Consider the following 21,432-nt stretch of genomic DNA (forward strand, 5'->3'; position numbering starts at 1 on the left):
CAACAGCTACTAGAGAATGCTCGCCCAACGAGAAAGGGGCCCAAGAGGTGTGCGACCGACTAGTGGGTCCATACTCGAACGTGTAGACCGTGTGTAGAAAAGTAAATACACATCCAATTACCCGTTTAGAATAGCCGTCGTAGACAAATAGACTGATATGATAGGTTCCACTCACGATTGCATGAACTTGCATTTAACCTCGATATGGGAGGTCACTTCCGGAGTATTTCTTAAAATACTCAAATCATGTGTTACTCTTATTTTTCAGGTAAAGGTAAGGTATCCATATACCGCTGATGACGACATTGCAATTTGATATGATACATGCATAGGATAGCTGTATTTATTCTGTTAGATTCAGGTTGCGGAAAAGATTAAATTAAAAGAATAAGGGTTTTGACATAGGTTAATTTGGTGGTTGAGAGGCCTCAAAATTAGGTCAAATGTGAAATTGACTGCCAGGTGAAAATAGTTCCCACTGTGTGTAGCTGACCGCTCTGTAACCTCATAATTACCCCATGAATACTCACCCTATTCTTCTTCTTCTTTCACTGTGCTTATATTTTGCTTTTAAGCTTTGATCCTCTGTTAGGGTTAAAAAGTATGAGTCATAATAATTCATAAACTGTATCTGCCTGTACAGTTTTATGAATTCATGTTTTTAACCATTTTCCATCATCTTTACTGCCTCATATAACTATTTGAAACACAAAATAGGTATTATTTCTAAAGTTTTACCTTTAGCTTTGAAATTGTTTGGTTATAACGATTAGGTTAAAATAAAAACGAGAACGTGAAATGGGGGCGAGTTATAAAACTAGTGGTTACACGTGGGCAATCAACCGTTCAAAAAAAATGTTTCCATTATGTGTACGAAAGTTGTCCATATTGGTTAGGTTGAGAAAACAGGGAGTTGGATTCTATTATAAACGGGAGATCCCTTGATTTTCTAAGTTACAACAATTACTTCCTTTCATTCCAATTGAGCAATTTAGAGCCAATCAGATAATACATTTCTGATGGCTTTAAACCAGTTTTTTTGTCGGATTCAACTTGAGTCTGATATACTCAGATATTTTCCTACTAGTTGCAACACTTCAGAAGCGTTTAAGTTTAATATGACTACCTTATAGTTAGTTTAAATTATTTGGAGCAAAGTTTAGATTATTTTATACAAAATTAGGTAATTAGGTGAACCAATTTTTAGGGTGGAATTCTAATTTATGATTCTCGAACTCTTTAGATAGAATTAAATTTCAGAAAGTAAGTTAAGCTAACATTAATGGGTCGTAGTAAGTTCTTCCTAGGGCAACCAAGTAGGTGGCTAACTATCAGTTTGGTCATAAAAATTGTTTTATGTATGATTACACAACGGTTAGTCCAACGGTTATGATAATTGTTTTATCTTAACTACGAAATTGCAAAGAACAAGGCGTTTGTAGTCCAACGGTTAGGATAATTGCCTTCCAAGCAATAGACCCGGGTTCAACTCCCGGCAAACGCAAACTTACTTAAGAAGTGGAATGTTGTGTTACGAAATGCGGGTGCGATGATGATATTCATGACTAGACAGTGTGCTCTTCCTCCGTATACATTTATCTTTGAGTACCAACATCATAGTAGATCTTCAAATATGAACTTACTTTTAAAGGCTTTTGTAGTTCAACGGTTAGGATAATTGTCTTCCAAGCAATAGACTTGAGTTCGACTCCCGGCAAACGCACACTTACTTTAAGAAGTGCAATGATGTGTTATGAAATATGGATACTTCGAACTTACTTTTGATAGCGTTTGTAGTCCAACGGTATTAGGATAAAATGCAAGAGCGAATAGGACGCCAGAGGTAGCTCTTTTTTATGTTGACCGAGGTTAGTACATTTTTAGTAGGCCGTGTCACAGTTGTACTTTTTCAACTATGGGGCGTTAAGCCTTAAGGTAAAATCAAGCCTCATTAAGATGACAAACCAAACTTTATGGCTTGGTCAGACCTTAGGCAAGGGTCGCCTCCACCAACTGAACACAACTCGTGCAAAATCTAAGTTTGTTCGACTACAAATGCCACTCGTATGTGCATGTTCAATCGTCTACCACTCTAGCCAACTTGCTTTTACATTAAACCAAGCCATCCGACTCGACCTTGTCTCTACCGTAGGCCAAGGTTTTTCATGTGCAACATCTCATCTCAATTACCATCTTGGTTCCCATCGACCAATTCATTCATCATGAGACCATCCCATATCTTGGGATAGATTGACCATCTTGGCTTGCTCCATCATGTTTATCGAAACCAACTCATTTGTTGCTCATCTCATTGGGACAACCCAAGCATCCATCCATATGGGTTCTCATCAAGGTGTGAACGCTCTCGTGTCCATGCTAAGGTCGAAGCAATAACAAGAATATTTCTAGTGGAACATCTTTCACAATCCCTCGAGAGATAGTTCACTAATAGACCAAGGGATAAGTAATTCGATGCATTCACATCCAGATCATGAATGTTTGGAATCCATATTATGCAAGGAGACATTGCGTTTGCTAATTCAAATTGAAGGGTGATATAAAATCAGTTTATTTCCGGCATCATATCCATAGTTAGCGGCGCATTCATCATAGTTAGAAGCTCCAGCTCCGTATCAAGGTCACGGTCGATATCGTCACTATCATCAATATCGCCACTATCATCAATATCGTCACTATCATCCATATCGTCACTATCATCAATAAGAAAACCCTTAGGGTTGTTATCCGGGAACTTGTTCAGAAATACTGTTATTTACGAGATCGTAGTAGATAGTGAGTACATATATCAACCTCTCACACATAGGATGGGGCACAACATCGGCCATAAGTATCATCTGACACTATCCTTGAAAGACCTATTTCAAAGGAAGTAACCCAAGACGCTCGTCTCGCAATGCTCACCCATACTATGACACACATAAGTGCCACAGGGTAATTTGTTAGGCAACATAGCCCAGGGTGGTAGACCTACAGTACATTTTGTCACATTTCTAATCTTTTTAGAGTAAACGTTAATTTGGCGAGCAGTTATAGAACCATGTGGAGTGTCCATCGAATATCTGATTGGAACTAAATATGGTGAGTTTTCATCTTTCATATAGATGAAGTTAACTTAAAATCGGAACCTCAACTTTTGAGGTTATGGCCTAAGGCCCTACCTGGCCCTCTCCAAGCTTGTATTTGACACTCATATCCTCTCGTTCTCTCCAACTTTGTTTATGCCTCAGCTGGCTTTAATGCACACTTTTGGTGTATAGGACAATGCACCGTCCTCGTTGGTCACTTCATGACACTATTCTACCTTGGCCCTTACGTGGCTAGATGGGCGCCATGTGAGGGTCGCCCCGTCTCTGTCTTGAATGTAGGGTCATGACCTAATTTCCTCAGGGAGGCTGTGACACCAAGCACCTTAGGGTTATGAGCGATGATCAGTGGTCAACACCACAAGGTCCCAAAAATTAGTTTATCCCCGACGTGTTAGTTCCAAGTGTCCTAAAAATAGGAGTTTGAGGTTTAAATTTCCTAGATACTCTAAGATCCTAGTAGACCCCGACGACACCCAAGAAATATAAAGAGTGCTTACGAGGGCGCGAGTAGCATGAATGGTATCACCACAGCACGACCACCTCCTATTGTCTCTGGTACCTCAAAAGTACTATTTGGTGACCTAGGTCAAACCTAGTATTGCCCTTACCAAGGAGTAGGCATCTAGGAACAGGTATCGTCGAGTTTGCCAAGGTCAAACAGGATAGCGTGTCGTAGCGACTTGAGGAAATACTATTATTTGTAGAAAGAGGTCAAGAACCTAGGTTGTGATGTCTTAACCTCGTAGTGAAGAAAAGGGACTATATATGTAGTTTAGCTCATGACAAGTGTCGCTATCACGTGTTGAAATGGTCAGGGGTCCCCTGTTGAAATAAAATTCGCTCTGATACCAATTTGTTGAAAATAACAATCCGCTCTGATATCAATTTGTAAAAATAAACGCTCGCTCTAAAACTAACTTGTTAAAATAACACTCACGAGGCTGTGAAGAAGATGTCGAGAGGGGAGAGACAAGAAGACAAACAAATTCTGAAAAGCCCTTTTCTATTACACTGTACTTACTCTTGCTTTGCTCTTGCTCTGCTTTTTAAAACCGAAAACGAATTAATTTATAGGTCTTCTAAAATCTAAAATTGGCTATCCCATAAGTCACTCCCCAAGAATCATCATTGACCCTTCATTTCTTTTCTTTTGGCCATTTCCTTGTTAGGACTCAATTTCAAAAACTTACTAAAATTAACCAAATTAAAAACTACCCTTTTTTTTTTTCATTTAAGTTTATTCCCAACAAAACTCCCCATAAACTTAAATGTTTTATTTAATGATTCAACATGTGCCGCTTTCGTTTTTTCGAGCTCAATCGTGGTTTCTTCAATTTCCTCTTCTTGTCCTCGAGCGGCAAACTGAGCTTGTTCTTTTCTAATGAGACTTCATTTAGAGCTTCTCGAGAACAGGCCATTTGAGATACCAACTTCTCATTTCTCCCGTTCTCATCCACGCTCGATTCAAACGTCATAGCTCCATTCAATTTACTCAATTCCCTTCGAAAGTCCATAACGACATTTTCAACTTCCAATTTTGCTTCCTCCATTTCGGCTTTATCACGAGTGAGTGCCTCAATCGTGTGTCGTAAGTTCACTGCCTCCTGTTGGACTTGATTCACGTTCACGTCGAGTAAGTTTCTCTGTTGAATCAACATCTCTATATCTTTCTCCTCCCTCACTAGCTCGTCCACCGGAGCATCAATCTCCATTAACAAGTCATTCTCTTTCTTCACACCTTCTTCAACTTTCTTCACAAGTTCAAAGATTACCATATCATTCTCTTCCATCTCCTGTTTGAGATAGGAGAAACTCTCACTCAGCTCACCAATTTCCTTCTCTAACCTTTCGACCTTTATTTCTAACTCTTTCTTTTCTTCTTCCATTTTCATCATCTTTCTTCTTTCTTTCTTGAATTGCCTTTCTGGCCATTGGAGCTCTCTCTCTTCGAGCTCGGGCTCTTTGTTATTCAGTTGTTCATCTTTCTTCGATTTTCTCGTCTCCTCTATCAGGATTTTGCCACATCTGCTGCGCATCACCTCTTCAAAGATGATATTTTCAGCGTCTGCCAGAAGACATACAAGATGTACCTCATCTGTTGAATCATACAAATCTCGCAAACTTTGCATTTTGGGTTGTCGTGGTTCATCTTCATCATCGAAAATTTCTGAGTCTATTGGTGCACTTGTTAGCGCAGCGACTGATGATTCTCCAACTTCGATATTGACTTCCGTCGAATTATTCCATTCCCATTCACTTGCTTCATTTACTCGCACATCACGACTCATTATCACCATCTTGCTAATCAGGTAAGATAGTTTGTATCATTTTGTCTTCTCATCATATCCAATAAAGGTATACCTTTTACTTTTGTCTTTGAGCTTCGTTCTTCGTTGATCTGGTACATGAGCATAAGTCACACTACCGAACACTTTGAGATGAGAGATTGTAGGCTATTGTCCGCTCCAAGCCTCTTGTGGTGTTCGATCATCTAACTTCACATGTGAACATCGATTCTGTACGTAGATGGCGCATTGCACGGCTTCTGCCCAAAATTCCTTTGACATCCTTTTTCTCTTGAGCATTGAGCGAACCATGTCAAGAATGGTCCAGTTCTTCCTCTTGGCCACACCATTTTGTTGAGGGGTGTATGGTGCAGTTAGAAATCGCCTTATGCCTTACTCCTCGCAGTACTCCATGAAAGCCGTCGAAGTATACTCGCCACCTCTATCGAATCGTACAGCTTTGACGTGTCTACCAGTTTCCTTCTCCACCATTACTTTGAACTTTTTGAACACCTCGAGTGCCTCAAATTTTCCTTTCAGAAAGTAAGCCCAAGTTTTTCGTGAGTAATCATGATAAAGGAAATGAAATACCTCTTTCCGCTGAAGAACTCAAGGTTAATTGGTCCACATATATCTGTATGGATCAACTCGAGAGGTTGTTTAGCCCAAAATTCAGCCTTCTTTTGAATTGAGGTTCTCGCATGCTTGCTGAGCACGCATTCTTCACAAAATTTTCCTTCAAAGTCCATGTTTGGTAGCCCATATACCATATTCTTCTTCGCTAACTCCTTTAGGTCACCATGATGTAGGTGACCAAAGCGGAGATGCCACAGTGATGCCTTGTCTTCTACGTCGACTCGCAAACACTTTTCTCGTATGCTTCTTAAGTTCAATTTGTACATCCGATTTCTTCCTATCTCGACTCGAGCAACCAAACGCCCTTTCTTATCCTTCAGGTGTAGCAGGCGGTCCTTTAGGAATATCGAGTAACATTTCTCTATGAGTTGTCCCATACTCAATATGTTGGTCTTGAGGTCTGGTACGTAATAAACATCTTAGATTGACCCCATTACACCATCCTTTTGCAAGAAATGTATCGTACCTCGGCCTTTGACCTCCACCTTTGACGCATCTCCAACTAACACATGATCATCTTCAATCTTTTGCATTTCTTTGAATAGGTGCTCGTGACCGCACATATGGTTGATTGCCCCTAAGTCAAGGTACCATAGAGTGTCGTTGTTGATGTTCTCTTCATCTTGAGCCATCAAGAGAAGACCTTCATCTGTTACGTCTTCCATGGCTAGGTTGGTTGTTCCTTCCACCCTTTTTCCAGCTCGACAAGCTTTTGCAACGTGCCCCATTCTGCCACAATCATTTTTCGGAGTTACAATCATTCGCATAATGACCATATTTTTGACAATTATAGCACTGAATGTTTGATCGGCTACCTCTTCCTGGACTGCGTCCTCTTCCACGCCAATTTACTTGGCTCGATAGTCTCTTCTCATTATAGATTTCTTCATTATTGTTGCCTTGACTACCTCGACCATTCCCACGACTTCCTCGACCTCTACCTTGAATATTTTGAGAGTAGAGTACCTTTTCATCCTTTATTGATGCTTTGGTTTGAAGTGCTTGATCGAGTGTCTCCTCCTTTTTCTTACGTTGTTCATGTGCCTCGAGAGAACTGGCGAGCTCATCGACCGTGAACTTCGCTAGGTCCTTTGACTCTTCTATCGCACATACAACATTCTCGAAGTTGTCGGTTAACGACCTCAAGATCTTCTCCACAACCCGCGTCTCGAGTACCATTTCTTCATTTCGATTTAGTTGATTTGTCACGGTCTGTACGCGCGTAATGTAGTCAGATACATTTTCTGACTCCATCTTCATGCTCTCCAACTCGCCACGCAGAGTCTGGAGACCCACTTGCTTGACTCGGTCGGTTCCTTTGAACACTTTTTCTAAAGTGTCCCACGCTTCTTTTGAAGTAGTTGCCCTTGCAATCTTCTCAAAGCCCGACTCGTCAACAACCCGGAACAGCATGTATAATGCTGCATTATCATTTGATTGTAATTCTTTTAGTGCCTTGTTTTGCGCCACCGTATAACCGGTGGTATCCTTCGGTTCTTCGAAACCTTCTTCGACCATCTCCCATGCGTCTTGAGAACCGAGAAGAGCTTTCATTTGGATGCTCCAATTCTCGTAGTTCGTCTTCGTCAATCGTGGTAGCGGCATTGTCCTATCATGTTCGTCATTAGCTCTGATACCAATTTGTTGAAATAAAATTCACTCTGATACCAATTTGTTGAAAATAAAAACCGCTCTGATACCAATTCGTAGAAATAAACGCTCGCTTTGAAACTAACTTGTTAAAATAACATTCACGAGGCTGTGAAGGAGATGTCGAGAGGGGAGAGACAAGGAGACAAAGAAATTCTGAAAAGCCCTCTTCTATTACAGTGTACTTAACTCTTGCTCTATTACTTTTTACATGGAAAATGAATTAATTTATAGGTTTCTAAAATCTAAAATTGGCTATATCACATAACTTTTTTTTTTTTCCTTTTCCTTATTACGACTCAATTTCAAAAACCTTATTAAAATCTTTTTCTTTTTCATTTAAGTTTATTCCCAACATCCCCGATACGCGCTCATTGTACTGTAAGCTAGCCCTAAGAAGGGGCGATGAACCACGTGGGTAGACTTAGTAGTTAGCAGGCACACAGGTTTCCTCCCCTATACGTTAATTGTATAGTATTTCCTGTTGAAGGATTCCCAGTTAACCTTACACAATGTGTTTAGATGAGACGCCATATTGTCCTATGAGATATGATGAGGTCGCGCATCAACTCAAAATATTGGTTGTTCACTATTGTGACAAAGGAACCTTTACGAATCAAAAAATTTGGTCTCTTAGAGATAAGGTACACCATCTAGTAGATCCAGAGTACGATGACCTGATGAACCGTTTTCAAACTTTGATAGGGTTGTAAAATGTACGAGAACCGTTCAGAACTTCAAAAGTATGTTTAAAAGAATATATTATATTATTTTCTGTTAGATTGAATGGCACGATAACCTATATGGGTCACGACCTCATGTATTTATAGATGCGTATAATGAAGATTACATTCCAAATCTATGATTTGGTAACAAACCATAAAATCATAGATTTGGTAACAAACCCTTCAAATCATAAACTAGTAAATCTTAGACTATTTTAGTATATACAGTTATGATCTATTTTAGGTTTAACACCCCCCCTCAATCTGGACGATGTACTACTAAGTTCAGATTGCGCCTAAAATAGCTAAAAGAAGGAGCTGGCAGTGGCTTTGTCATGATATCGGCGAGCTGATCCTTGGAAGATATGAGTCGAACATCAAGCTGACGAGTCGATACTCGTTCACGAACGAAGTGATAATCAACCTCAACATGCTTCGTCCGTCGATGAAAGATTGGATTGGCGGATAGGTAGGTGGCACCAATGTTGTCACACCATAGGCTAGGCGCTCGCGCTTGCGAGATCCCGAGCTCACGCAAGAGAACTTGGATCCAAATTAATTCGGCAGTGGCATCAGCAACCGCCTTATATTCGGCTTCCGTACTAGAACGAGAAACTGTCGATTGTTTCCTCGAACTCCAAGAGATAAGATTGCCACCAAAGAAGATCACATAGCCTCCAGTGCTTCGACGATCATCAGGATTCCCAGCCCAATCAGCATCTGAAAAGGCACTCAACAAATCAGTGCTGGACTTTGTAAGACACAAACCCATATCAATAGTGTCATGTAGATAACGGAGAATTCGTTTGACTGCCGCCCAATGTATAGAAGTCGGAGAGGACATGAACTGACACACTCTGTTGACACAGAAGGATATATCAGGACGTGTCAGAGACAAATATTGGAGAGCACCAACGACACTTCGATAGCGAGTAGTATCCTCAGGTGAGAGCTTTTCACCACCATTCAATAACAACTTCTCACTGGGAAGCATAGGTGTGGGCACACCTTTGGAGGTGAGCATATTGGTTCTGGCTAATAAATCTCGAATGTATTTATGTTGTGTCAGAATAAGTCCACTAGAAGTATGGCGGACCTCAATCCCAAGAAAATAACTCAAAATACCAAGATCCTTGACGGCAAAATCATCCTGAAGCTGTGTAAGAAGTTTCTCAGTAGCCGTAGAAGATGAGCTGATGATAATAATATCATCAACGTAGATGAGAATATACATCTGAATGCCCGTTTTGTTAAAAATAAAAAGAGAGACATCAGCCTTTGAAGGTGTAAAATCCAGCTGTAATAGTTTGGAGCTAAGGCGAGAAAACCAGGCACGCGGAGCTTGTTTAAGGCCATAAAGCGACTTATCCAGCTTGCAGAGATAACCAGGGTGTTGAGAATCCACAAATCCAGGGGGCTGCTTCATATAAACATCTTCATTAAGAAGGCCATGAAGAAAAGCATTTTGAATATCAATCTGCCGAATAGCCCAACCACGAGAAATAGCAAGAGATAATAAGAGCCGAATGGTAGTGGGCTTAACAACTGGACTAAAGGTATCATCATAATCGACGCCATACTGCTGTTTAAAACCTTTAGCAACCAGGCGTGCTTTGTAGCGATCAATAGAGCCATCTGGCTTTTGTTTGAGTTTGAAAACCCATTTGCAATCAATAACGTTAAGACCAGCACGAGGAGGAACTAAGTGCCATGTCTTATTTTTTTGAAGTGCCTGAAATTCATCATTCATTGCCTGACGCCAGAGGGGATGCTCCATAGCAGTAATATGTGAAGTAGGTTCAGAGGCAGAAGACCGAGCTACAAGATATGTTACTGTTCCATCTGTACGCACCTTGGGTTTCTTGATATTGTGCTTCAATCGAGTACCATATGGATGAGTAGTAGGTGCAGGATCCACATTTGAGGGGACGGCCGTATCAGCCGTTGCGAGGGGAGCAACCGATGCTACAGCAGTTGGTTGACCAACGGCCGAGGATTCGACCGGGCATTGCGCAATATCATCTGCTGGCGGAGAAGCCGATGCCTCAATCATTGGCGGAACAACCAACGCCGATTCGAATGGCAGCGACGCGGAGGATTGTTGCGGCAATTCCGAAGCTGATGTAGACACCAAATTTTCTGCATCCAAAGAGTTAGTAGGCCCAGACATATGCATGTGATCATTCTCCAAATTAGTACTGCTATTACCCAAATGCAAGGTGCACAAATCAGGGGCATTATGCGTCGACTGCATGATTGGGGAAGAATTAGGTGAGGCTCTCTTGAATGGAAAAACATTTTCATCAAATATGACATCTCTAGACATATAGACACGACCAGAATCGGTGTCAAGACACTTATACCCTTTATGTGAAGAACTGTAGCCTAGAAAGACACATTCCTTTGATCGAAAAGAGAGCTTTTGTTTGTTATAAGGACGAAGATGAGGCCAACAAGCACACCCAAAAATTTTTAATAAGGAGTAATTTGGTGGGGTATGAAAAAGAAGCTCTAAGGGGCATTTTTTATCGATGACACGAGTAGGAAGACGATTGATGAGATATGTGGCTGTAAGAAACGCGTCGTCCCAAAATTTAATAGGTACATGAGCATGAGCTAGAAGGGCTAGGCCAGTTTCAACAATATGACGATGCTTGCGTTCAGCAGACCCATTTTGTTGATGTGTGTGAGGGCACGAAACACGATGACCAATTCCAAGGGAACGAAAAAATGTGTTATGAATTTTCTGATATTCCCCACCCCAATCAGATTGAACCCACTTGATTTTAGTATCTAGGAGGCGCTCAACATGAGCTTGGAATTGCAAAAATATACGAGGAGCTTCTGTACGATCATGCATCAAATAGATCCACGAAAATTTACTGAAATCATCAATGAAACTAATATAATATTTAAAACCCCCAACAGATGGAGGTGCAGGGCCCCAAACATCCGAAAAAATAAGTTCCAAAGGTGACGAAGACCTATGGGAAAAACTAGTATATGGTAATCGATGACTCTTTGCTAACTGACACGCATTACAAACTGACAAAGATGACTCACTAGCACACGAAATATTATTTAGACGCAAAATGGATTTTATTACTTGAGATGAAGGATGTCCAAGACGAGCATGCCATTGGGCGTGAGTAGTAGATCTGCTCACCAAGGCGTGCTTGAGATTATCGACATCGGATGGCTTAATAGGATAAAGACCAGATTCACACCTCCCATTTAGGAGACTTTTCCTCGACTGTCGATCCTTTATAGAAAAATGCCAAGGATGGAATTCAAAAAATACGTCATTATCACGAGAAAATTTATGAACAGAAAGAAGATGTTTGGAAATTTCAGGCACATGCAAAATATTACGCAACGCAAGAGGACGAGTAGCAGTATTAATTAGAGAATGACCAGTATGCAAAACACGCAAACCTGCTCCATTGCCGACTTGAACTTGTTCACCTCCATGATAACGTTCACGCACAGCGAGACGATCCAGGTCACTGGTGATATGGTCCGTAGCGCCTGTGTCGCTGTACCAATTTGGGTCAATCTTGTAAGAGGAAGTAGCCGCCAGTGCCGTAGGAGGAGCAGAAGAAGGTTCATCTTGATAGGACTCATCCATCCTATGCCAGCAGCGGATAGCAGTATGCCCCACTTTGCCGCAGATCTGGCAGGAAGGACGAGCAGAAGGGCCACGACGATCACCAGCAGGACGAGAGGGTGCATAACCTTGAGAACGACCACGACCGCGATCCCTACGCCCACGATTCTTCTGCTGACCACCACGACTAGCATAATTGGCAGAAGATCCAAGATTTAACTGAAGTTCAGCCTGGTGTTGTAGTTGGCGAGCTTCATACGTCATTAGATGTGCAAACACATCATCAAGGGTGAGGGCTTCACTCTTGGTAGTCATTGAGGTGACGAAGGGATCATAGTCAGGGCCAAGACCAGCGAGAAGATACGCGATCACATCATCATCCTGCAAGGCAGAGCCGGCGGCGGCCAGCTCGGTGGCTAGCCCTTTGATCTTGCAAAAATAATTTGCAGCAGATTGATCTCGTTTCTTGGACGTGGCAAGCTCAACACGAATCTGAGTAGTGCGAGCACGAGTTGACGATGAAAACATCCGCTGCAGGGTATCCCACGCCTCCTTGGACGTAGTAGCGGCAACCACATCATGAAGAATCTCCTCAGACATGGAGGAGAGAAGGCCGCTAAGGACTTGTTGATCCTGATCATACCACTGATTATAGGCCGGATTAGAGACCAGCTCAGCACCAGCAGCAGTTGAGGAAGGGATCAGCTTGGCAGGTGCAACATTGGTGCCATCGAGGTAGCCCATAAGCTTCGTACTCCGTAGGTAGGGGAGGAGCTGGGCACGCCATATGATGAAGTTGTTTTTGGTTAGACGAATTGTGACAACATGGTGTAGAGGGATTGGATATTGTTTAAGGCCAAAAGTCGCCATGGTAGTTGAGACGGTGTTGGAGATGGTGGATGGAGAGGAGGAAGAAGACATGGCGAGGAGTTTAAAAAATAAACCTTGGCTCTGATACCATGTTAGATTGAATGGCACGATAACCTATATGGGTCACGACCTCATGTATTTATAGATGCGTATAATGAAGATTACATTCCAAATCTATGATTTGGTAACAAACCATAAAATCATAGATTTGGTAACAAACCCTTCAAATCATAAACTAGTAAATCTTAGACTATTTTAGTATATACAGTTATGATCTATTTTAGGTTTAACATTTTCCACCCAAAAATAAAATCATATCACTCATATAAACAAACTAAACAATCAAAGAGATTCCGAAAAAGCAAGAATTGGTGAAGAAGCAAAGAATGTTTGTATCATAAAAACTCATTATGATTTTTGCTCTTCTTTTCATACAAAACCTACCTTCTCCTCCTTCCTTATCATGAAAGAGTTTCTTCTACGCAACCTTCTTCAATTAATACCTTCGCCTACCACCAACAACCTTAGCTTCTTCTTCATGTTTCTCGACACACCGCCCGATCAAAATATCAACCTTTGAAGTTATCTACTGAGTTATATTTAGATCGACAATTCGTTTATCTATATAATTAGTTAACATTTATCTCATTTGTTGGAATGTTTATACGATTTTATTCAAAGGTGTTCAAAAAACCCGATCAATCAAACCCAATCCCTATGATTTGGATTGAGTTCAAATAATTGAAAATTTTACGGGTTCCCCTAAAACTAGATTTGATTGACTTGAACCCGTCCAAATTTGTTGTTAACTTTAGACATATATTTTTGCTTACGATATAATAATATAAACATATATTTATTTAATTTTTAAAATATTTTTATAATTATTTATTCTCCAAAAAAAATTTTAAAATAATTTTTAATTATTTTGGAAGGGTAAATTTCAAAAATAAATCTTAATTAAATGTTTTACACATTAATATTTTACTCTTATTAAAAACAAAATCTTAAATGGACGACTACGGCTCAAACCAACTCAACCTGAAAAATTATGGTTAGGTTGAATTGGGTTAAGTTCAATATTTAATAAAAAGAATGTTTGATTTGAAAAAACTACAACTCGAATAATTGATTTGGGTTTAGAAAATGTCTCAAACCGATCCAACCCAACCTACGAACACTCTAATTTTATTTATGACGTCTTTAAGTTCTCCCTCATGTGTTTTTAGTTCGTAAATACTAAAATTGGCGTTTTTATATGTTCTTGATTTGTTTATTTTTCTAAATTTCTTTTAATTCAGTCGCTATAACATGTCATGGAAGCTCAAAATCAATGCCATTTATGTTTGAGCACGCGGCTACGATTGTGTATCTATTATCATCTCAAAAGTCAACGGCTTGATTTATTAATACAAATTAAACCCAAAAATAAAAAATAAAAAATAATAATAAGTAGCCAATTTTTAATTTGAAAAAATAAAAAACCAAAAGAACACATAAATAGGGTATTATTATGGTTACATTGCCAACTTCCCCAATTTGTATCATCAAAATGGCAACACCCCATCTTCGCATTCAAGTCCCACCCATAGACGACGATCACAAGACCACCACATTGCCATGGCTCGACAACGCGGACCACGGTCCATATCTACTAAAGCTAGCTCGGGACACTATAATTTCGGGCGAGAGTCCAACCAAGGCTTTGGACTACGCAGTCCGAGCTGCCAAGTCGTTCGAGAGATTTCCGAGTCCCGGCGTGGAGCTGCCCATGAGCTTGCACATGGTCGCTGCCATTTACTGCCGGCTCGGGCAGTTCGACGAGGCCATTCCGGTTCTCGAGCGGTCGATCGAGGTTGTGGAACGTAGAAACGAACCGGACCATGCTTTGGCAAAATATTCCGGGTACATGCAGCTTGGGGATACTTATTCTATGTTGGGGCAGTTGGATCGGTCCATTTCTTGTTATGAAGCTGGGTTGATGATCCAGACTCATGCGTTACCTGACTCTGACCCTAAAGTTGCTGAGACTTGCAGGTACCACCTTGCTTACTTGCTTACTATATATATATATACACACACTAATGGAAACATGACCCCACGTCGGTTCAAGAGGGGAACGAAGCATTCCTTATAAGGGAGTGGAAATCTCTCACCAACAGACGTGTTTTAAAACTATTAGGTTGACGGTGATATGTAACGAGCCAAAGCGAACAATATTTGCTAGTAGTGGACTTGAGTTATTACAAATGATATCAGAGCCAGACACCGAGCGGTGTACCAGCGAGAACACTGGATTGTGAGATCCCACATTAGTTAGAGAGGGGAATGAAGCATTCCTTATAAGGGTGTGGAAATCTCTCCCTAGCAGACGTGTTTTAATACCATGAGGTTGATGGTGATACGTAACGAGCCAAAGCGAACAATATTTGCTAGTAGTGGACTTGGACGGTTACAAATGGTATCAGAGTCAGACACCAAGCAGTGTACCAGCGAGGACGCTGGTTGTGAGATCTCATATCAGTTAGAGAGGGGAACGAAGCATTCCTTATAAGGGTGTGAAAACCTCTCCCCATCAGACGTGTTTTAAACTCTTTAAACTGACGGTGATACGTAACAAGTCAAAGCGAACAATATTTGCTAGTAGTGAACTTGGGCTATTACAAATGGTATCAGAGCCAGACACCGATCGGTGTACCAGCGAGAACACTAGATTGTGAGATCCCACATTAGTTAGAGAGGGAAACAAAACATTCATTATAAGGGTGTGGAAATCTCTCCCTAGCAGACGTGTTTTAAAACCATGAGGTTGATGGTGATACGTAACGAGCCAAAGCAAACAATATTTGTTAGTAGTGGACTTGGGCTGTTACAAATAGTATCAGAGCCAGACACCAAGCGGTGTACCAGTGAGGATGCTGGCCCCCAAGGACGGTGGATTGTGAGATCCCACATCGGTTGGAGAGGGGAACAAAGCATTCCTTATAAGGATGTGGAAACCTCTCCCTAGCAAACGCGCTTTAAAATCGTAAAGCTGACGGTGATACATAACGAGCCAAAGCGGACAATATTTGTTAGTGGTGGACTTGGAATGTTATAGAAACGATAGCAATAGATGAGTAGCTACAACACAAAGTTCCTTACCGAAAATTGTAAGTCGGGTTGAATTAATCGAAACATACGTGCTTAATTTTGAGTAATTCCGTCCTTAAAAAGACAGCAATGGAACTTATCATAGGTACTTAGCAGAGGCACACGTACAAGCAATGCAATTCGAAGAAGCAAAGAAATACTGCAAGAAAACACTAGACATCCACAAACAACATAGTCCACCAGCATCCCCACAAGAAGCAACCGACCGCCGTCTAATGGCTTTAATTTGTGAAGCATTAGGCGACTCCGAGTCTGCTTTAGAGCATCTAGTTCTAGCCAGCATGGCCATGATCGCCCACGGTCACGACGCAGAGGTCGCCGCAATCGACGTAAGCATCGGCGACATCTACGCCACACTCTGCCGTTTCGACGAAGCCATATTCGCATACCAAAAAGCCCTCACAATCTTCAACTCCACAAAAGGAGATTCCCATCTCTCCGTCGCCTCGCTCTTCATCCGTCTCGCCGAGCTCTATAATCGCACCGGCAAGACCCGGGAAGCGAAATCATACGCAGACAACGCGTTGAGGATTTACCTAAAGCCACCAGAAGGGTCGACGGACGAGGAGGTGTCAAGTGGGCTGGTGGAGATCGCTGCGGTGTATGAAGCGGGGAATGAGGCGGAGGAGGCGTTCGGGGTACTGCAGAGGGCGGTGAAGGTGGTGGAGAGAGGCGGCGGGGGGCGGGTGGCAGCGGGGATAGAGGCGCAAATGGGGGTGATGTTTTATATGATGGGGAAGTATGGGGAGGCGAGGAGGGTGTTTGAGAGGGCAATTGGGAGGGTGCGAGGGGGTAAGAAGGGGGCGTTGTTTGGAGTTGTGTTGAACCAGATGGGGTTGGCTTGTGTTCAGCTCTATAAAATTGAGGAGGCTGTTAGGGTGTTTCAAGAGGCCAGGGTGGTGCTGGTGGAGCACTATGGTGTGTATCATTCTCATACTCTTGCTGTTTCTAGCAATCTTGCTGCTGCTTATGATGCCATGGGGAGGTATGCAACGTTATACGTATAGTGATCGCGTTATGACCGGTTTGATCGATGAACGTTGTTTCGGTTCTAAACTTTCGATTTTGTATTGAATTTGGAAATGATTTGGTTGGTAATATATGCAGGGTGGAAGAAGCAATTGAGATATTAGAAGACATCCTTAAAGTGAGGGAAGAGATGCTTGGAACTGCAAATCCAGAGGTAGATGAGGAAAGAAGAAGGCTGCAGGAACTGTTAAAAGAGGCTGGAAGGGCTCGAAATAAGAAGGCTAAGTCATTACAAAATTTGCTTGCCTCCCAATCCTTGAGGATGAAGAAACAGGTAGCAACTAAGATATGGTCTGGTGGGTTCAGTTTTAGAGCCTGACAACCTCTACTTTCGATGAACGAACGCATAGTTAAGTGATAATTGAATTGGCATCAAGTTTTTTAGATTTAAACAATTCATGAACCCAAAAAATTATAAGAATCCACATAAGAAAAGTTTTGGAATGGATTATCTTAATAATCAAGATCAAAAGAAAATAAAACATGTTTCTAAATTCGTGATTCAAATCACCTCACAACAGTTTTGATCAATCTCACTTGAATGATTTTAACATGCAAATCTAAATACAAAACAATGCAAAGGAACAATCTCATGACTTAGCATGATATCTCATTTTCACTTTAATATTCAAAATCTTTGTAATGTCATCTATTCCATAGTTTTTGTGGCATGATTAAGGTATCATATTTCATATGGTTTATAAAGGGAAAATAAAGATTTTTTTCAGTCATTTTAATAGTTTTTATATCATATAATTTAAAAAATATATATATATAATACAAATCTATAGAATGGGTTAAAGGTGTACGGGTTGGGTTGAGTTGGGCTTGATGGATTAATTCTAAATTTTAAATTGGTTAGGTTAGTTGTTCGACCCAGTCAATTGTTGAGTTTATTTTTTATTATTATTTAAAAAATAATTATTTATTCACTTTACTTATTAAATATAATAAAATATGATAAATCCGAAAACCGCAAATCTTTTCACTCGTAAACTTTGGACTACTAAGAATCAAGCCACGAACGTTCAGTTCAGGAAGCGAATCAGACGAAACCTTCAAGAAAATGCCGGTCATGGAGAAGCTGAAGATGTTCGTAGTTCAAGAGCCCGTGGTGGTTGCATCTTGTCTAATCGGAGGAATTGGTACTTGCTCTTTCCTGTTTAGAGCCCTAATTATTGATCAATTTTTCATTTCTTTTGATCGATGCCATGAAATCATATGCTTTCTTTCAATTGTCGCTCATATCTATCTATTGGGAAGATCATATTTAAATGTTTTCTTTTCGGGTATTTTATATAGTTTCGGATGCGAAGAAACAATGTCGATTGAAAGCTCCTTTATCTGACTAAATAGATTTTCGTATTTCAACCTTGTTGGTAGGATTCAGCTTTGCCTATGAATATTTTGTTTCGGGGTTTCTAGTGACCATAAATTGGTTAAGATGTTGGGATTTATTGGTTTAAATGCTTATTAATGTTCGAGATGGGAGTTTTGGACCTTTGAGCCAGCTACCAAAGTGAGCTGCTAGCCCAAGACATACACACCTTTTCAATAGAATTGTACAAGCAAGCCAAGATGACCGAGCTATCTCGAGATATGGGATGACATCATGACGCATGGGTTGCGTTGTTGGGAACCAAGATGATGACTGAGATGCGATGTTGCACTTGAGAGACCTTGGCGTAGAATAGAGGCAAGGTCAAGCCATATGACTAGGCCTAGTGTAGAGACAAGTTGACTAGGAGTATGTGTGGTTGAACAAGCTTAGATTCCGCACGAGTTGTGTTCGGTTGGTGAAGGAGAACCTCACCTAAGGTCCGATAAAGCCACGAAAATAGGTGAAAAATGTGAATGAGGCTTGAGCTCCCCTTAAAACTTGTCATGAGAGTGTCAAGATCATAACACTGCACGGTTGAAAATGTACAACCGATAGAGTATAAGTATGAAAAAGAGTAATTAAGGATTTACCATTAAAGACGAACTATGGTTCATATACTAAGAATCTATAAAATCTTACCGATAAAATTCAAAATTACGTTACAAATATCCTAAGAATTGGGACATGTCTTCACTAAATAGGTTCTCATATCTATGTTGGCCATAACTAGTCATATGTGCTTCCTCTGCCTAATTTAGCTATAGTTATAAAAGAAAATGTTGCCCATCACTCAAAAGTATTAGATGCTCCACCTAGCTTTAGCATCAAGTGTGGACTATCTGGAACTTCTTAACAACACTGAAATGAGGGTTTGAAATAATTGCTAATATAGGTGGCAATCCAAGGGATAAGATTTTATGCAGTTTAGACTCTTGAGGTCTTTCTTCAGTTAAAACTGCTTGTATGTTGGGTATTCAATTTCATAATAATTCTGAGGCTTCTTGCTCAGCTTATCAAATGTTATTTGAGAAAGAAGGTTTTATAAGTTCATCCTTCACAGAGAAACTATGTCCCGTTCCATTTGGAGATGTTTTGCAAGATAGATTGGGGGAAATCTGTTCCCAGAATTGGATTTAAGTTCCACCGATAATTTAGCATCACTGAGAACTGGGCATCTTCAGCCAATTAGCCCTGTGCTCCCCAACACTCCTAGGATTAGCAACCTACCTGAGTTTGGAGCCACTTACCTGCATATGTATACCAACTAGTTACAAGTTGTTAAATGAAACACAATAGCAAATTGATAGGACCCCAATGGCAAGAAAATAACAAATAGAACTATAAAGCAATATGAAAGAACACTTACGGTGAGATCCCATGTCGATTGGATAGAAGAACGAAACATTCCTTATAAGGGTGTGAAAACTTCTCTCTAGCAGACGCGTTTTAAAAACCTTGAGAGAAGCTCGAAAGGGAAAGCCCAAAGAGGACAATATCTGCTAGCGGTGGGCTTGGGCGGTTACAAATGGTATCAGAGCCAGATGCTGAGCAGTGTGCCAGCGTCACGCTGGCCCCTAAGGAGGGTGGATTGTGAGATCCCACATTGATTGGAGAAGAGAATGAAACATTCCGTATAAGGGGTGGAAACCTTTCTTTTGGCTTTTCACCCTCCTTGGTCCCATTCTATTTATTCTGGAAGACATTGCTGATTCATCTAGCATTTTCACTCCCTAAGTGTAAAACATAATCAAATTTTTGTACTTGAAAGGGGAATCTCAACTTTCAAACGCTAGGTATGACATCACCACTCGAACTCCAAAACTTCCAGTATTTGGAATTTTAATTTTTATATAGCATGGTTAAAGCTGCATGGGTTTTCTCTAACTTGTATGCAAGCATGGAAACAATCAATCAAATTGATAATCGTGGACCTGCATTGGATGAATCTCTGCAACCTTGAACTAAAGTTTCAAAGGTTTCTTTCTTCAACAAATAAGTATCCTTATCTCTGTTTATCCTCCTTAAAAAGGTACTACATTTGGACTTTTTGTGTTTCTTACCACAATAACCAAAAACTGAACTAAAAGAAAAATGACTTATTTCTTCCCTACAACCAATAAACTCCATTGATTAATATCCATTTTCAACATCTTGATGAAGCAAGAGAGAACGAGAGGTGGAATTTCCGCCTTACCTTCTTCATTTTTCATGATAAACTGATAAGCGAGATCAAGTCCAATTTTTACGCGCTTTTTTGGTTTGATTGGCTACCACATGAAACATATGTGTACATTTTGGTTTCTTACATATTAAACCTTGTAGGTCTTTTCCTTCCTGCCGTTGTAAGGCCAATTCTGGATTCATACGAAGCATCTAAGCAAGCTCCTCAGCCTGTATTAAGTGATGTAAGTACGGAATCTTGACAAGTTTTAGACATTCATTTTTTTCTGATTGCCTGGTTTGGTTGGATCATTTGGGCCAAATGTAAACGTGAGTTTCTTTGCTTATGTCTTGAAGTTTATGTTTCTTTGGTACTTATTATCATTTTCAGCCTCTGGTAATTGAGATTCCTTGCCACTTTCCTAACACATATGCCAGCCAGTATCTAAGTGGGGAACAATCAATAAATCTACCCAAAACAAACCAACAATTTCTTGTTTTTCCCTTTCTTTGATAGGAGAAAATTTTTTCTTCATTCGTTTTAGTGATGAATCTCAATTTTGGTGTCACTAATAATTCCTTTTCTTACAATGTTCATTGTAAATTTCTGTATTGTCAAATTTGTAGGTGGTTGCGAGTATGACTGGAAAGAAATGAGGATGATTGGTATCGGTGACATAAGGAGGTTGTTCTTAATGGATCAATTATCATTCTCTTCTGCCATAAAATAAGTCTGTACAATCTTTTTAAACGTCATGGTGGATAGCAATAGTTATTGCTACACATTCACTTGTTTTATGCCCAATTCATAAGACTGATTTTCAAGATA

The 21,432-nt window shown here is 40.4% G+C and overlaps 3 protein-coding genes and 2 non-coding genes across 5 annotated transcripts; 3 read left to right on the top strand and 2 right to left on the bottom strand.

Moving 5' to 3' along the window:
- Positions 1 to 1,432: 1,432 nt before the first annotated feature.
- On the top strand, positions 1,433 to 1,504 carry TRNAG-UCC (transfer RNA glycine (anticodon UCC)). The gene has a single exon. It is a non-coding gene; the product is annotated as a tRNA-Gly (tRNA).
- A 4,281-nt stretch (positions 1,505 to 5,785) lies between these two features.
- On the bottom strand, positions 5,786 to 7,633 carry LOC147789844 (uncharacterized). The gene is made up of 3 exons (XM_087129132.1): positions 6,825 to 7,633; positions 6,495 to 6,757; positions 5,786 to 5,925 (listed from the first exon to the last, which is right to left on the bottom strand). Exons 1-3 carry the CDS (start codon positions 7,631 to 7,633, stop codon positions 5,786 to 5,788), a joined length of 1,212 nt encoding a protein of 403 aa, XP_086985258.1.
- A 4,627-nt stretch (positions 7,634 to 12,260) lies between these two features.
- LOC111810957 (small nucleolar RNA Z247) lies at positions 12,261 to 12,400 on the bottom strand. Its single transcript, XR_002817472.1, has one exon. It is a non-coding gene; the product is annotated as a small nucleolar RNA Z247 (small nucleolar RNA).
- Positions 12,401 to 14,371: 1,971 nt separating this feature from the next.
- On the top strand, positions 14,372 to 17,420 carry LOC111807504 (protein KINESIN LIGHT CHAIN-RELATED 1). Its single transcript, XM_023693250.2, has 3 exons — positions 14,372 to 14,917; positions 16,119 to 17,018; positions 17,141 to 17,420. Exons 1-3 carry the CDS (start codon positions 14,394 to 14,396, stop codon positions 17,379 to 17,381), a joined length of 1,665 nt encoding a protein of 554 aa, XP_023549018.2. The 5' UTR covers positions 14,372 to 14,393; the 3' UTR covers positions 17,382 to 17,420.
- Positions 17,421 to 18,028: 608 nt separating this feature from the next.
- LOC111806568 (uncharacterized) lies at positions 18,029 to 21,432 on the top strand. The gene is made up of 3 exons (XM_023691937.2): positions 18,029 to 18,207; positions 20,766 to 20,848; positions 21,231 to 21,432. Exons 1-3 carry the CDS (start codon positions 18,129 to 18,131, stop codon positions 21,258 to 21,260), a joined length of 192 nt encoding a protein of 63 aa, XP_023547705.1. The 5' UTR covers positions 18,029 to 18,128; the 3' UTR covers positions 21,261 to 21,432.

Source organism: Cucurbita pepo, chromosome 12 (genome assembly GCF_057944985.1).
Source record: "Cucurbita pepo subsp. pepo isolate OVF chromosome 12, ASM5794498v1, whole genome shotgun sequence".
NCBI lineage: Eukaryota > Viridiplantae > Streptophyta > Magnoliopsida > Cucurbitales > Cucurbitaceae > Cucurbita > Cucurbita pepo.